This window comes from Polyodon spathula, chromosome 4 (genome assembly GCF_017654505.1).
Source record: "Polyodon spathula isolate WHYD16114869_AA chromosome 4, ASM1765450v1, whole genome shotgun sequence".
Taxonomy (NCBI): Eukaryota; Metazoa; Chordata; class Actinopteri; order Acipenseriformes; family Polyodontidae; genus Polyodon; species Polyodon spathula.
Genome location: NC_054537.1, coordinates 42,151,142 through 42,165,973, shown reverse-complemented (window position 1 = coordinate 42,165,973; position 14,832 = coordinate 42,151,142). Strand labels below are relative to the sequence as shown.

At 35.4% G+C, this 14,832-nt stretch overlaps 1 protein-coding gene across 2 annotated transcripts; it reads right to left on the bottom strand.

The window, feature by feature from the left end:
* Positions 1–326: 326 nt before the first annotated feature.
* Positions 327–9,947, bottom strand: LOC121314549. Of its 2 annotated transcripts, XM_041247939.1 has the most exons (9): positions 9,758–9,945; positions 7,157–7,267; positions 6,695–6,796; positions 4,824–4,898; positions 4,452–4,517; positions 3,604–3,669; positions 1,951–2,007; positions 1,078–1,176; positions 327–613 (listed from the first exon to the last, which is right to left on the bottom strand). In XM_041247939.1, exons 1-9 carry the CDS (start codon positions 9,920–9,922, stop codon positions 599–601), a joined length of 756 nt encoding a protein of 251 aa, XP_041103873.1. In that variant the 5' UTR covers positions 9,923–9,945; the 3' UTR covers positions 327–598. The 2 variants fall into 2 exon arrangements, with proteins under 2 accessions (XP_041103873.1, XP_041103874.1); XM_041247940.1 differs by lacking the exon at positions 4,452–4,517 and having other exon boundaries at positions 9,758–9,947.
* Positions 9,948–14,832: the final 4,885 nt, after the last annotated feature.

Sequence of the window (14,832 nt, the reverse complement as noted above, 5' to 3'; positions counted from 1 at the left end):
ACAACCTTGTTTAAAAAGAGAAATATCACACACACCGAGTCTCCACGGAATATTGTATACTCTCTGTGCTCCACAATGCAGATGGCTGACTGGTGTGGAGATCTTGTGGGTATTTTGGGTGTGCTACTATTTTCCAGGAAGCATTTGAATATGGCAGTGCCCTTTTACCTCCTGCTCCGTTTAATCTCAGCAGGACCTTACTAGAGAAAAGCCATTCAGTCAACAGGAAGCAGCTGACTGGTTATTTACAGGAAATACTCCATTAAAGGGGTGGGGAAAATTTTACCCTCCAGGTGAAATGACAAGTACAACACTATCTGAAATCGTCGATATCAAATAAAGGTTTTAATTACCAGTTATGTTTTAAAGTGAAAATTAAGTGAAGTCAAAACTGGACATTTGAGACAGATCAAATAGAAGTGCACACAAACTTACAGAATTATTGTTACCTACAATCATTAAAATAAAAAAGGACTATTGCTAAAAAGGACTCCATGGTTTGTTGTCTTCACTTATTTACTGTAAATACATTAGCTATCAATGCAGCTCACTAGGTGTATTTGAAGCCTTTACTTCACTTCCTTGTCTGGACATCTTGTTAGGCTGCTCTACCCTGAAAGAGAACAAGAACAGTAATGACTTGATTTGTAGGAAGAAAAGACAGCCATTCAGGGGTAATAAACTTGTCAGTAAGATCTGTAGAGCTATACTATGAGTAGGAAAACGTAATTTTTTATTACATTTTCATTTTTCATAAACGTGAAGCTTGATCTTAAGATGTTGGACCTATTGTTGATCAGTATAGGTGTTTTTTCAGCATTTATTAAAATGTCCTGGTTCTCGTCTACTCATGCCTCTGGTTTTCATGTGCTGTACATTGTATTTCTAGGATCATCCTGTTGTGCGATCAGTCCAGTTGTACAAAATATGTAAAACACAAAAAGTCAATAGGGTGTAGGGCCACTATGGACAGCCAGGACAGCGCTAATTTGTGACAACAAGTCTGACAAAGTGTCTAAATTGTTCCAGAGGGATAGATGCTGTTAAAAAAAGGGGCTGTATAGATTTTGTGCTTACATAAAATCCCATCCCTGCCATTGCGCTAAATGATCCTGCACGAGGTGGTTTCTTGGGTTTTTTCTTCGTTGTTTCTGTGTCTCGCTTGACTTTTTCATTCTGCAAGAAAACCAAGAACAATAATAGCCCTGTTCAAATTCCTCACTTTATTTTAATGTATCCATAGCTACACCAAACTCAGTTGTAAGGTATGTAGGATAACAAAAAAACTAAAAAAAAAATATTTTAAAATTAATTCAATTTTCTCGGGTGATGATATAAACTGTTATATCAGCTTCAATAACTTGTTTCCAATAAAAATGATTAATTGTTCTACTTGTCAGTGTCTTCTTTTAATCCCTGTTGTTCACTCAACATACAGAACCAAGAAATGTGCTGGACTTTGGGGCAGACCATTAAACTTAGTAGCAAAGACAATGCCTAAATTCTGTATTTAAATGTATTTATGATGCAATGAATGTTGGTAAAAAAAAAAAATTGTCCACTAGGGAGAGTACTGTCCTTTACCACACTGAACACATAGGTCATGCTCAGAATAAATTAACTAAGAATTGAAATACTCTTTCAGGCAATCGGAGGTATTGAACACAGTATGGCCTTGGAGTTCCAGAGACATTTTCTTTTTCTCTAAATAGAAGTCCTCAGTCTAGTGGTGAGCCAATGTCTTTTTTTCAGATGCATAGAATAATTTGTATATTACTTTGAAGTAGAATTTTTATGTTACCAAAGAAAAAAATAAAAACCAATATTGACCTTTATTTTCCACAGGAATTGGTTCCTTTCTTTATTTGTACCTACAAGACCAACCTTCTAAACACAATGCCAAGAAATTCTCATTAAGTGCTATATTGGAAATAGTAATTTTCTACTTACAATTGATGTGTGTCCTCTCTTCTTGTTTTTTTTGTGACCATGTTGCTTTTTTTTACTCTAAAAAAGATTATATTACAGGAGTTGTAGTAGCAGTAATAAAATGTAAAACAAAAAAGCATTATAATGTAATCCTTGTTGATAAAGATTTATTTATTTATTTTATTTTTTTGCACACTGCCTCATTGGGATCTATGGGTTGCCAGCCAATTACAAAAGTGAGTTTATTTGTAAACTAGAATCATATGTTCAAGTATCTTACCTGATATGAAAACCAGTGCAGGCACATGCAGAGGGTCCTCATAATCACATAATAAGCTCACAGTAAGTGAAAGATTATAATGAAATGGAACCCTAAACATATATAGGATTGAACAGTAAAATAAAAGTTTGAATTTTCTTATGTAGCTTTCTACAAATATGTAAAACATGTGCTGGAAATATATTACAATATTTGTGCTTTACAACATTGAGTGATGTAAAAATGATATATAAAGTTCAGTTTTATTTTAACATAACTTCCATTCTCTTCTATATTGTATCGAGTCGTTAATTGGATACATTACCATAAATAAGTCTGGTGACGATTGGTACAAAATCAAGGCAGTTCACAATGTTATGTATAACAGACTGTTGTATAGTTAACTCGTAAAAGTATCCACTGGTCCTGTGGACCCAGAGCACTTTTATAATCCCCACTGTTGTTCTGCTATGTGCAGCCACTCGCTGTACTCTCCAGTAGTTTCATGTCAAGTCGGTGCTCTTGCTGGACTCGCTACTTTTGAGTTTCTGAACAGACTGGGTATTTAGGTCCAGGGGACCCATGGATAGTACTTGTGTGACATTTCTTGATCAATCAAGCAATTCAGAATTCATAGTTTTTGGAGCTACTCTAAAGAAAGTTGGCTATGCTTAGTGTTGTTCTCATACTATCCCTATTACGTGACATTTATTACTGAAGGTATGGGTTGCGGGTTTAGATTTATAACATGTATGAATGTTAAAGTAATTTATTTGAGAATATGTTTGTATTATAAGACTGCATGCATAGTTTTAAAAAAAAAAAAATGTAATGATTGTGATGATCTTGTTAAATACCAGCTGGTACCCACTAAGACAATTAAATACGTGCTCCAAATCCCAGCTCTTACTGGCCACCAGTGGGATTTCAACAAAGGAGACCACAAGTGTGAGGCCTCTCTTTCAGTCAAATTCATTTAGAAATGTTAATTAACACACAAATAAACTTCCAAAACATGACCTTGAAATGTAAATAGACTACTTTGCCACTTACAGCTTTTTGCTGTAAGTTCTGGGTCACTTAAAACACAGTTTTTTTTATTTCTTAATTTTACCAAAGATCACTTCACTTTGTGACTCTAAAAAAGTGATCCCAATTGACATTTTGATTTTCCCATACACGTTAATTTAGTAAAATCAATCTACAGAATTGTACGAGTTTAAAAGGCATTCCTTTGTGTATTAAACAAAACACAAGATTATCCTTCATGAAACTGTTTTAGCATTGAAACTGCATTAAGATGTTTTATTAACCTAAACCCTGCATGTCAATGGTTTAAAGTGTGATACTCAAAGCTATGCCTTGCCTGGACTTGTAAAATCCATTTAGTACCAATGTCTGGAGTTTATACTTACAGCATGATCAATCACTGGTGGTGTTACAAGATCTGTAGGGTCAATGGGTAATATGGGTGGCTCAGCCTAAAAATAAAGCAAACATTAGTTATGGTTACATTCATAGAATGATTAGATGCTAGAAATTCTGTAATACAATTTCATATTTTGCAATTCTTAGGGTTTGTATAAAAAATATTTAATACAAACATATTCTAATGAGTTATTAATTGTGTATGCATATATTTATTTATTTATTTATTTTATTCATTTATTTATAATGTTCCAGCTGTAAGCTATATGTTCATCTTTGGCCATTGTTTGAGTGAGGTGTAGGAAAAAAGTCATTCTTTTTTTCACACAAAACTTAATATAGAAAAACATGCATTCAAAATATACTGTGTTTTCCCCTTTACTGTTTGCCTCTAAAAACCTTTAAGACCTTCACACATTCAATGCAGTGATTTAAAGGACAGATCTCAAACCCCAGTGCACTAGAAAAGAGTCAAATTTTGAAAAAAGTTTTGAAACAGACTAAAGTTATAAGTGTAGAAAGTTGTCGGGATCTTAACAATGAAAAGAAAAATGGCAGGTACATTACTTAAACAGTTGCAGCAACAAATGGGGATGGATAACGTTCTATTTTTTGTAACTTTGCTACTTTCTCTTTCAGCTGTTCATAATGCTGGAAAAGTACTGAAAGTTATTTCAAGTGATCCGAAGATAGGAAACAGCACACAAGGCATAATACATCTTGCAGGCATTGTTAAAACATACATGAGCATGATACTGACTGTTTAAGAGCTGTGCCTGGATTTGTAAAATCTATGTACATGTACTACCAGACCATTTCTGAAGTTTATACTTACAGCTGAATGCAATACCGGAAGGACGGGTGGTGATGCAGTTATATGTTCATTGAGAATTATGGATGCCTGAATATAAAACACATCAGTTATGGTTCTATTCATAGATATTTGTTGACAGTAATTTGGATGTGATGAATACAGATGATGGTGATGATATTGTTTATTTTAAAAGTGGCAATAATAAAATAATGAATAACACAATAGGGTGAATGTAGGGTAGATTTTCAGTTTGATCTTGTCTTAAAAATTCAACAAAATTGGGACAGGTTTATAAGGAGCAGCTTGAGCTTTGGCAGTAGCAAAGTAAAGTGAGCAACTATATGTGGTGGGTTATGAGGCAGCAAGCATCAATTAGAGCCAAACAATACCCACAATAGAAAACATTCCAGGTCGATATTTCCTTTCGTTCTTTCCCTGCACCTGCACACCTTGCTTTGTTTTTCCACTCTAAAAAAGAAAATATAAGTTGTGAATACTTATGCATGTTTTTCTTTTTTTTTTCTAAATATGTACAAAAGAATAATTGATGGTGCCTAATAGGCACCAATTATCATGAAAGACAGGACTAGAGTTGCATCTTCAGAAGGTTCAGCCATACAACTGAGGAAGAGTAGAAATGCTAATGAAGTTAATAAAGGGCAGGGGAAATGAGTTTAAAACTACTATTCTAAAACATAATAAAAGCTGCTTTTTTCTGCAGACATTCCTGCCTTCATGTAACTATTCTGACTGTACTTTGTAGTTTGAGTACATTGTACATTAATGTCAATATACATTAATGACTTAGATTCTCGTATAGTAAGCAAATTTGTTAAATTTGCAGACGACACAAAAATAGGAGTGACAAACACTGTGCAGCAGCAAAGGTCATTCAGAATTATCTGTACAGCACTCAGAACTGGGCAGACACATGGCAAATGACATTTAATTTAGAAAAGTAAAGTACTGCACGCAGGAAATAAAAATTTACATTATAAATACCATATGGGAGATACTAAAATAGAAGAAGGAATCTATGAAAAAGATCTAGGAGTTTATGTTGTCAGAAATGTCTTCATCTAGACAATGTGGGAAGATATAAAAAAGACCAACAAAATGCTTGGATATATCGTGAAAAGTGTTGAATTTAAATCAAGAGAATTAATATTAAAACTTTACAATGCATTAGTAAGACCTCATCTAGAATATGGTGTTAATTTCTGGTCACCTCACTACAAAATGTATATTGCTGCTCTAGAAACAGTGCAAAAGAGAGCAACCAGAATTATCCCGGGTTTGAAAGGCATGTCATATGCAGACAGGCTAAAAAAATGTAACTCATTCAGTCTTGAACAAAAAAAGACTATGCAGTGATCTGTTTTGAGCATGGAAAATTCTAAAAGGTATTGACAATGTCGACCCAAGGGATTTTCTTCGGCCTGAAAAAAGAAACAAGGACCAGGGGTCACAAATGGAGATTAGATAAAGGGGCATTCAGAGCTAGGAGGCACTTTTTTTACGCAGAGAATTGTGGGAAGCTGGAACCAACTCCCCAGTACTACTGTTGAAGCTGACACCCTGGGATCCTTCAAGAAACTGCTTTATGAGATTTTGGGATCAATAAGCTACTAACGATCAAACGAGCAAGCTGGGCCATGTTTGTAACCTTTCTTATGTTCTTGCATTGCTGTGTAAACCAACTCTATGTTATCTTTTGCTTTAAATACCAGCTTTGTCATGAACATGAAGCGGTGTAAAGCAGTGCTTGTGGGTTTCCATCAAATTATACATTGGTTATATTCTTAGTGTATACTCTGTAAAGTGAAATGGCATCTGACAACCATACAGTGGTTACAGAAAATATACAAATCACATATTGGAAATGTTCTATTTACAACATGTATCTATTACCAGTTACACATTTAGTTGTTTTGTGTTACTGGTACCAGTGTATAATGTTAAATACTAAACTGTTCCCCAGATTTTAATTATTTATAAAAAATGAAATAAGAACAGAGCTCCAGCCCTCCCATCCCTGAGCAGGCACCATTACTCAGGGCATCAGAGATACTCCAAGCGCATGGACAAGGTTCACAGTGACAATACAATACTTCGTTATTGTGAACTTCTTATTTTACAAAAAAACTATACAAACTTGTAGAATAGCCACCTTTGTTGATTATCTTTAGATTTACATAAGATTTCTATACTGTGGGTCTTCTGGCTTATATGAATTGTAAAGAAGTAGACTCTTCCACACAAACCTGCGTGGCTCCTCCACTTCTCCCATGGTTAAGATTGCAAGACACATGGAGAAGTTCTTCATTATTAACTGCTGAAACCAATGCACTGCAGTCCCCCATTACCTATTTTTGACAAAACAAACAATAATAAGAATGCATACACAAACCGTAGACAATATCCTGTTTATCAGTGTCAGTTTTACAAATAGTATATATTTATCAGAAAAAGTTTATTTACATTGTAAATATAATACGTAGTACAAGCCAATGTACTGCCAAATTGAGTAAAAATATTGTTTCAAATAAATCTTTATATGTTACACAATTTCACTGGTAATGATTTCATGAAAAGGATTTAGTGATTAATGCGGACGATACTGCAGTCCATTGGTGATGTGGAGGAAGACCTACCACTGGTTATTTTAAATATTAGTGTTAAAATATCAATTTGCAAATATTAATAGAAGAATTAGTCATACTTACAGCGTTCAAGCCATACTTGACTGGGCACATCCTTATGTTTGAATGCACCTTCCTGCATTTTGTCTCTCCAATTTGAAACTTTACTAAGAAAGAATCTGGCTCTGAGGGAAGCTGTGAATCAGAATGATAAAAAAAAATAAAAAAATAAAAAAAAACATACTATTTTTTTGTCTTAAACTAAGTCAAATAATACAAGAAACATTGTGATTAAGAAAGAGGCTGCATTTAAAGGGGTGGGATGCATATGCATAAAGTGTTAACAAAAACAGAACCTACAACACATGGTGATAATTATCTGTATGAAGACCTATAGGAAATATCATGACTCATAAGTACTACAAAGACGGCATTATTAAAAATGTATTTCCTTTGACCTGCAAGATCCAAGTAAGCCCCTTAGATGGGCTTAATACCTCGGATTAGAATGTAGAAGTCGCTTAGTGTAAATTACTTCTTTTAATACTAATTCACTTAACACAAATTTCCAGTTAATTCGAATCATTTGGAACTCGTTCCCCCCTCTCAAGGAAGAAAAATGTGAATAAAACAAAATGCCCTAGATCGAATCACTGAGTGTAAAGGATATTGGGAAATATATTCACTTGCATCCACATTAGTACCTCTGTATTATATTTTAGTGCTTTTGGTGACTACAGATCCTATGATGTATTTTGAGTTGCCATAGTGCTCACTGCAAAATGTGCACTGTCCATGCAGATGAAAGTGAAAGTGTTGAAAGCAGTGAATAATGCACCACCGTACAAGAAAAAGAAAGATGTTGCTACAGATTTCAACATTCCCACGAACACTTTGTCCACCATTCTAAAAAAACAACAGGATACACTAAAGCAGGTTTGTGAACAGCAAACAGTGGTTGTGAGTTATCAATATTTCTGATTTCCTCAATACCCTGATGTTGAGGCTGCTTTGCTTTTGTGGTATAAATATGTGATCAGAATACTACATCCAGTTCATTTGGAATGTTACTTTTTAAAAGTTCACTTACAACTATTATTTCAATGAAATGCACAGCACTTTTAAATGTATAATGCTTTTCATTGTTCTGTAATTTAAATTGTACTTCAGTGTTACTATAACTTCAATAAAAACTGACAGCATGCATTTGGCTTTAGATGACTGATAATATTAATTACTGATGACACTTATTTTAAAATCTGTGTTTATGAGGATTGACTGTAATTGGACAATTCTGGGCATGGCGACCAATCACCAATTTTGATAATTTGAACTGTCCATGATACTACTTACTGTTGAAGCAGGAGGCACCACTCATGGCAGTGGGGAGCTTGTTCGCATGAATTATGTTGCTTTGGTTTCATATAATCTCGGAGGAGAAAACAGCTATAATGTTGGTACTATAAAATTGCTTATTTTATGCTTCCATGACAAAAAAAAAAAAAAATGAAAAAGGAGCTTACCACTCCCAAAGCGAAATTTCTCAACTTAATTATAAAAAAGCTATACAATTTCATTAAACTTTTCATTATTGAGAACAATAATGGTGTAGAAATGGGATCCATTGAACAAAACAGCATTGAAATACAGCAGTTTTATAGTCAAACTAAGCCCTGTTACAACAAAGTAAAAATAATGTAATGTAGCAGGGGTACACCTTCTGTAATGCCAGCAACTAAAGAAACTCTGTGGTTTAAATTATTACACATGACATGCTACATTACACTTTCCTATGTAGGGAACTGGTAATGTTTATATAATAAATCATAGCTATTCACCTTAACCAACCACTTGGATTGTTGGTTATTGACTAGAGTAACTTGATTTCTAAAGAAAATAGAAACCTAAAAAAAAGCATCTTATCTTAGATTCCAAGGGAGTAAATTGCCAGGAAGCAGCAGTGGTGTTTACTACAGGTTAATACTTAAAAACTAAAATAAATACATCTACTTTTAAAAGCTTATACTAACTGCAGTTTTACTGCCCTGTAATCCGAAGGAAAATGTCTAGATTAGAATTTAAAAAATGAAAACATTATATTTTCTGTGATTTGATTAGTCAAAATTTAGAACATGTACAAAATGTAAATGTGTATATATATATATATATATATATATATATATATATATATATATATATATATATATATATATATATATATAAATAAACGTGACTAAACATGCTTTTGACCCAGATGGCTTTCGTCTGAGTTTTCTTGGAGACTTTTACAACATTGACAATTACAATTAACACACCCCTTTAAAATGTACCCCTTTACAATTTTTTTTGTTTTGTCTTTTACAAACTTCACCCAGCAGAGTTACCCCTCCCTCTCTCCTCCCTTTGGCATTTCTTCATTTAACCACCAAAATGGGCCCTTGGAATCTAGAGCATTGATATTCTTACCTTTTGGGTGCCTACTCAAAACCCAAATGACTGCTTTTGGTAGTGAATCTAAGTTACACCATTACAATACAATAATACATTACTGGTATGTTAAACTTAAAAAAAACAACAACACTTTGGACAAATTAAATCAACTATACAAATATAAAAAAAAAAAACCAACAACAACAAAAACCCCAACAAATCAACTAGCATCTATAAAAGAATAAGATACCTTACCTTTGAATCTACAGTGTTCACTTTTATACAGTCAAACCAATGTTTGTGTGTATTTTCCACATTGTATTCTTTCACCGCTGAGACGATCACCTTGTCTGAACACTGAAAGGCAATAACAAGCAGGCTACTCTGTAAACAGAGCAGTACTGCCAGGATATGTTCCATAGTGAATTGCTGCTGAAAGGCAGTTCAGGTTGGTGTTTTATACTTTAGAGATAATGCAGGCCAGATGTGAAAGGAAAGGAATTTATGGACTACAAGTCCTATAGAAATAAACACAGGCTTAATTGTTACCATTCAGACCTTTGCCTTAGTAGTATCGTGCCATAACATTAGCCAATAGCAGGAAATAAAGAAAATACAAAATGTATCTTTAATTTCCAATACCTTTAATACTGGCTCCAAAACACACTTCACTAAGTAACTATATTTTAAACGGGTTCTGTTTGTTCTCAACAATCTTGAGAGAAAGAAATAACGTAAAGGCTTCTGGCTTAGTGACACGCTGTAAATGTTTTTGTTGAGCTCTTACACCCCCAAGACTCATAAACTCTCCTACAAAACATCAAAGTTCTCTGTTTTTGACTAAGGGGCCCTCACAACAATACACTGAAGCTTTGTTACTGCAGCTCCCTCTCTTGTTATTATGTGACACTGCTTGTCTTATGTAGCATGCAGATTATTAATTCTAAAATGACAACAAAACAAGTGTCAACATCACGATGTGGGGTCAAAAGAATAAACTGTAAGTGAGCAACTGTGCTAGTGGTGTGGAGATTTGTGCATTGGCTGTGTTAAGCTTGAAATTTTAGCTGGGAAATTTCATTATCCTGGCTTTCCTGGTCATTACAGGAACTGTAACTCACAATGGCTTTTTGAGCTCCTAAGTGAAAATAGGACTCCCACTGACTTCCACTTCAGATCTCCTGAGCTATTTGGTGAAGTTGCTGGGTGAGAGGAAATCACTGAACATTCTAAATGAAAATAGAAGAGAATTTTAAATAACTTTGCATGTATGTTAGAGGAGTGTAGAAATTATGATAGATGTAATAGGATGATCCCTTTGTCTGAACGCTGAAAGGCAGTAACAAGCAGGCTACTCTGTAAACAGCAGTGCTGCTAGAATTCGTTCCATAGTGAATTGCTGCTGAAAGGCTGTTCTGTTTTGTGTTTTCTACTCTAGGGATAATGCAGTCCAGATGTGAAATGAAAGGTCTTGGAATGCAAGAAGTCAGGGCTGGCGTCAGGGGGAGCGCTAGAATATCTTTGCCCAAATCCATTTTTTTTTTCTTTTTCAAAGTGCATTATCGAAAAACAAACAAACTGTCTCCCGGTGGTTAATAGGTCAGTGTTGATTAAAAAACAACAGACTGTTCCAACAACACTTTGTAAATGCCACTTGTTTTTTTGCTAGAAAATAAACAACTTGGAAAGGGGCTTCTGTTAAACATTTGCCTTTTTGGCAATTAGTTTTTGACTTGGAGATTGCTTCCTGCATATTTTTTCATAATATGTATGTACTGTAGTGCTTCTCAATGTTGCTATTTTTTCGAACTGCAACTCTCGCACCACAAATCAGGCAAATACACTTGTATTTTACTCTTGTAAACAAAAACAAATGTTCCCACTCTTTGTGGAAATAGTATGTTTTTTGTCTTTTTTTGGACGGACCTGCTTCTGCATCCGTGATTCACACTGAACTGATGAAGTATAGTGACTGACTTTTAAAAAAAAATACATAAAATAACAACTGTGCGTGCTTTCCAACTCGGTAACTAATCATAATATTCCAAAACTGCTATGATAGGCATGTATTGCTTACTATGAGGTAACACACTGTGGGACATATTCCCTGAATATGATATTAATACCTGAACATGTATTAATGATATAACTGGACTAATTAATGAAACTGCTGTATCTTAGGAAAAAAAAAGCAAACTGCAGTGTCTTAGGAAAGAGGGCCCTTTGGTTCCTGGCAGGAATACTGAACTGAAGATGACCAGGGCTTGCGGGGGGGTCATCTGGACTGGATGAGGCTGAAAGGACAGTGAAGAGACCGTAAAACTGCAAACACAAGTGGTTTGGTGCAAGGAAGACATAAAATATAGATGTCAACAAGTCCCAACTGCAACAACAAACTGCTGGACAAAAGGAAGCAGACCAAAGACAAATCTCAAAGATTCGTCAGTTAAAAAGGCAAGATACACAAATGATCTCATGAAAGTGGCTATTCAGCAGAGTAAAAAGACTTTAAATATCCATATATAACATTCAAAATATAACCTTTTGAGCTCAACATTGAATGCTAAACAAGGTGCTGTCATTCTGCTAAGCAAAGCTGCAACTCTGGGACTCTGCCTAAAAACGGAGGAAGCAAACGGACCCAAGACGAGGAAGCAAGCTGCAAGGCGAGTCAATGAACACAAGCAACGAGACAGAGGCCCAGCTGGAGGACTGCCTTAAAACTTACAGAGACTATTATCAGACAAACCAGTCTAGGTGTACACCTAAAACCACAGTATCCAAAAGAAACTGTGCCCTGCTACCTGTGTAGCTAAAAGATTCAGCAAAGAGGACAGAACGGACTGGCACTGTTGTAGATCCTATACAGAGGACTGAAGACTTTGTTGCAGCTGTTTATTCATTCTGTCGAGAATTGAAAGCTTTGTTGCTGAGTTTGATCCAATGTAGAATTGAAGACTTTGTTGTGGAGAGGAGAGTTTTGTACTGGGCACTTCAACAGATTGAGTTTCCAAACCAGCGGACCAAAAGTCTAAGCTTCAAGGAACCACTAAGTATAATTCCAGTTGCATTTTCCTTTCATGGAACTAAATTAATTCATTGTAGCATATTCACATAGAATTAAACTGTTAATTATTTAGTTTGCACACTTTGTGTGTAAAATAACTTTTAGTGAAACTTGATGAAGTAACTATAAGTAATCTACCTCTTATTGTTGTATGAAGAATTTCTTTAAAAGTAAACTTGCCATAACCCTAATCGATATACCATTATTAAGCTTAATGTGACATATTCTAAGATTGTCTGCATCATTTCATTTCAGTTTGTTTGTGGGCGTGTATGTGTGTGTGCAAGTTACTAGCTACCCACAACTTGCTTGAGCTGCTGAGTTGCTGCTTGTGTGTGAGGAGATAGGCAGTGTCATATTTCAATTGCCTCTTAGCTAGCATGAGTGCAGTGAGAGTTTGGATTTGTGTTTTGTGCTTAGAGACTAAGATATTTACCTTTTCATTTTTCTGATTTCAATTTAATATTTCTGTACTTAATAAAATACTACTATTAAACATTCCTTGTGTCCGCGTGTGTATGTGTGTTCATAGTAAATCCTCAATCTTTGTAACAATTAATAAGAGAACTAATCAACCTAGATAAACATTAAATTATTAATTATTGAATTGTTCCTACAACAGCCACACACGCCACACACCAGGGCCGGATTAACCTATATGCAAATTATGCTATAGCATAGGGCCCCCAGCAGAACTGGGGCCACCGCAAGGTCATTGTTTGTTCGGGACATTTTACAAAAACTGCATGAAAGCGGACAGGCCCACACACACAGGAACAGAGGCGCACAGAAGCTTGCTTTTGGTTAATTTTGTTATTTTAAGAAAGCTAGGCATTTATTTTTCGATTACATCATACCTGGTCTCTGAGTCTCTCACGCAAGCAGCTTCCTGCTAATGTACAATTCCAAATGCCCCACGCCCTCTAGTGGTGTCATTTGGAAACTTGTCAGTAAAAGTGCTTAGCTTAAAAGATCTGTCATGTCACAGCATCTAAGTAAATAGCAAAATAATAGCAATGCAAAGCAATGATGCCAAAGCTAAAACTCAACAGAAGAGGAATTACAATAAGCACCGGTTACAAGTCCCAAGAGTGTGGGTTCTTTCTGATGCTTCCAAGAAGTTTATTTCCAAACTAGTACCTCAATGAAAAGACCCTTATCACATTGTTGAGAAACAGGATCCAGTGCATTATAGTGAAACCAGACAAAATGCCAGGACTATCCATGTTTGTGACGTTAAACCCTTCAATCCTACAGCCGAAGAGCATGAGTTCCAGCTTTGTCAAAAGGTACTTGAAATCCTAAGGATAAGGATGTTAATGAAGAGTCTGAGTTTGCTAGCTTTACCGAAGAGGATTTAACCACAATGACTTGCACCTTTCAAAGGGAGGAGAATGTAGCAAAAATAGTAAATCGATACTGTACGTTTTAAAGACAAAAATAGTGTATAAAAGCTTGCTTGGAAGGCTCACTGAAGGTTGACTATGGATGTTTTATGGAGGTTGTAAAACTCATGCTAAAAAATATGAATTCTAAATTTGTCAGTCATGTAAGAGGTAGTTAACACAGTAGAGGAGCTTGTGCAGTTTGGAAGACAAATTGAGAAGGATCTGGCTGCCAGAATTTGAAGAGTGCCAGACCTATCGAGGTAATAAAGAAAGAGTACAAAAAGGGCAGCATGTTACCCCAGTGGCGAGCAAGGCAAGTGTACTTTGTTGGAGGTGTAAACAGGAACATTTATCAAAACAATGCCCACTGTTTAAAAAAAGAAGGCTACAAACCTGAAGTTGCTGTAGTAACAACCACAAAAGGAGAAAAGGTGATGGCTGTCACTCATCCTAAAGGACAGACTAGAAAAACTAAAAAAGAAAAGGAAATCCCACCCAATGTGTTGCAACAGCTGAAAGTTTCTGTTGGCATTAGACAGTGGGAAGGAAAGGGATTGTTAGATACTGGTGTTTCTTGTACCTTATTGCATGAGGATCTGTGGAATAAAATTTGTGCGTCCAATGAGCAGTTGCAACCTTGGAAAGGAAATGCTTTGTTCTTAGCTAATGGTGACCCAAGTTTTCATGGAGTAACAGTTGCGGTGGTGTCTGGAGATGGGTTGGCTTTTGCTCTCATTTTGGGGTTAGATTGTATTATGTGTTCAGGAATGTTGATAGATTAGATGTAGATGTCACACAGAAAGAGAAATTCCCTTTTCAACCAGGTTTTGCACATCTATATACATGGCATACATGTAAATCTACCACTTATACTT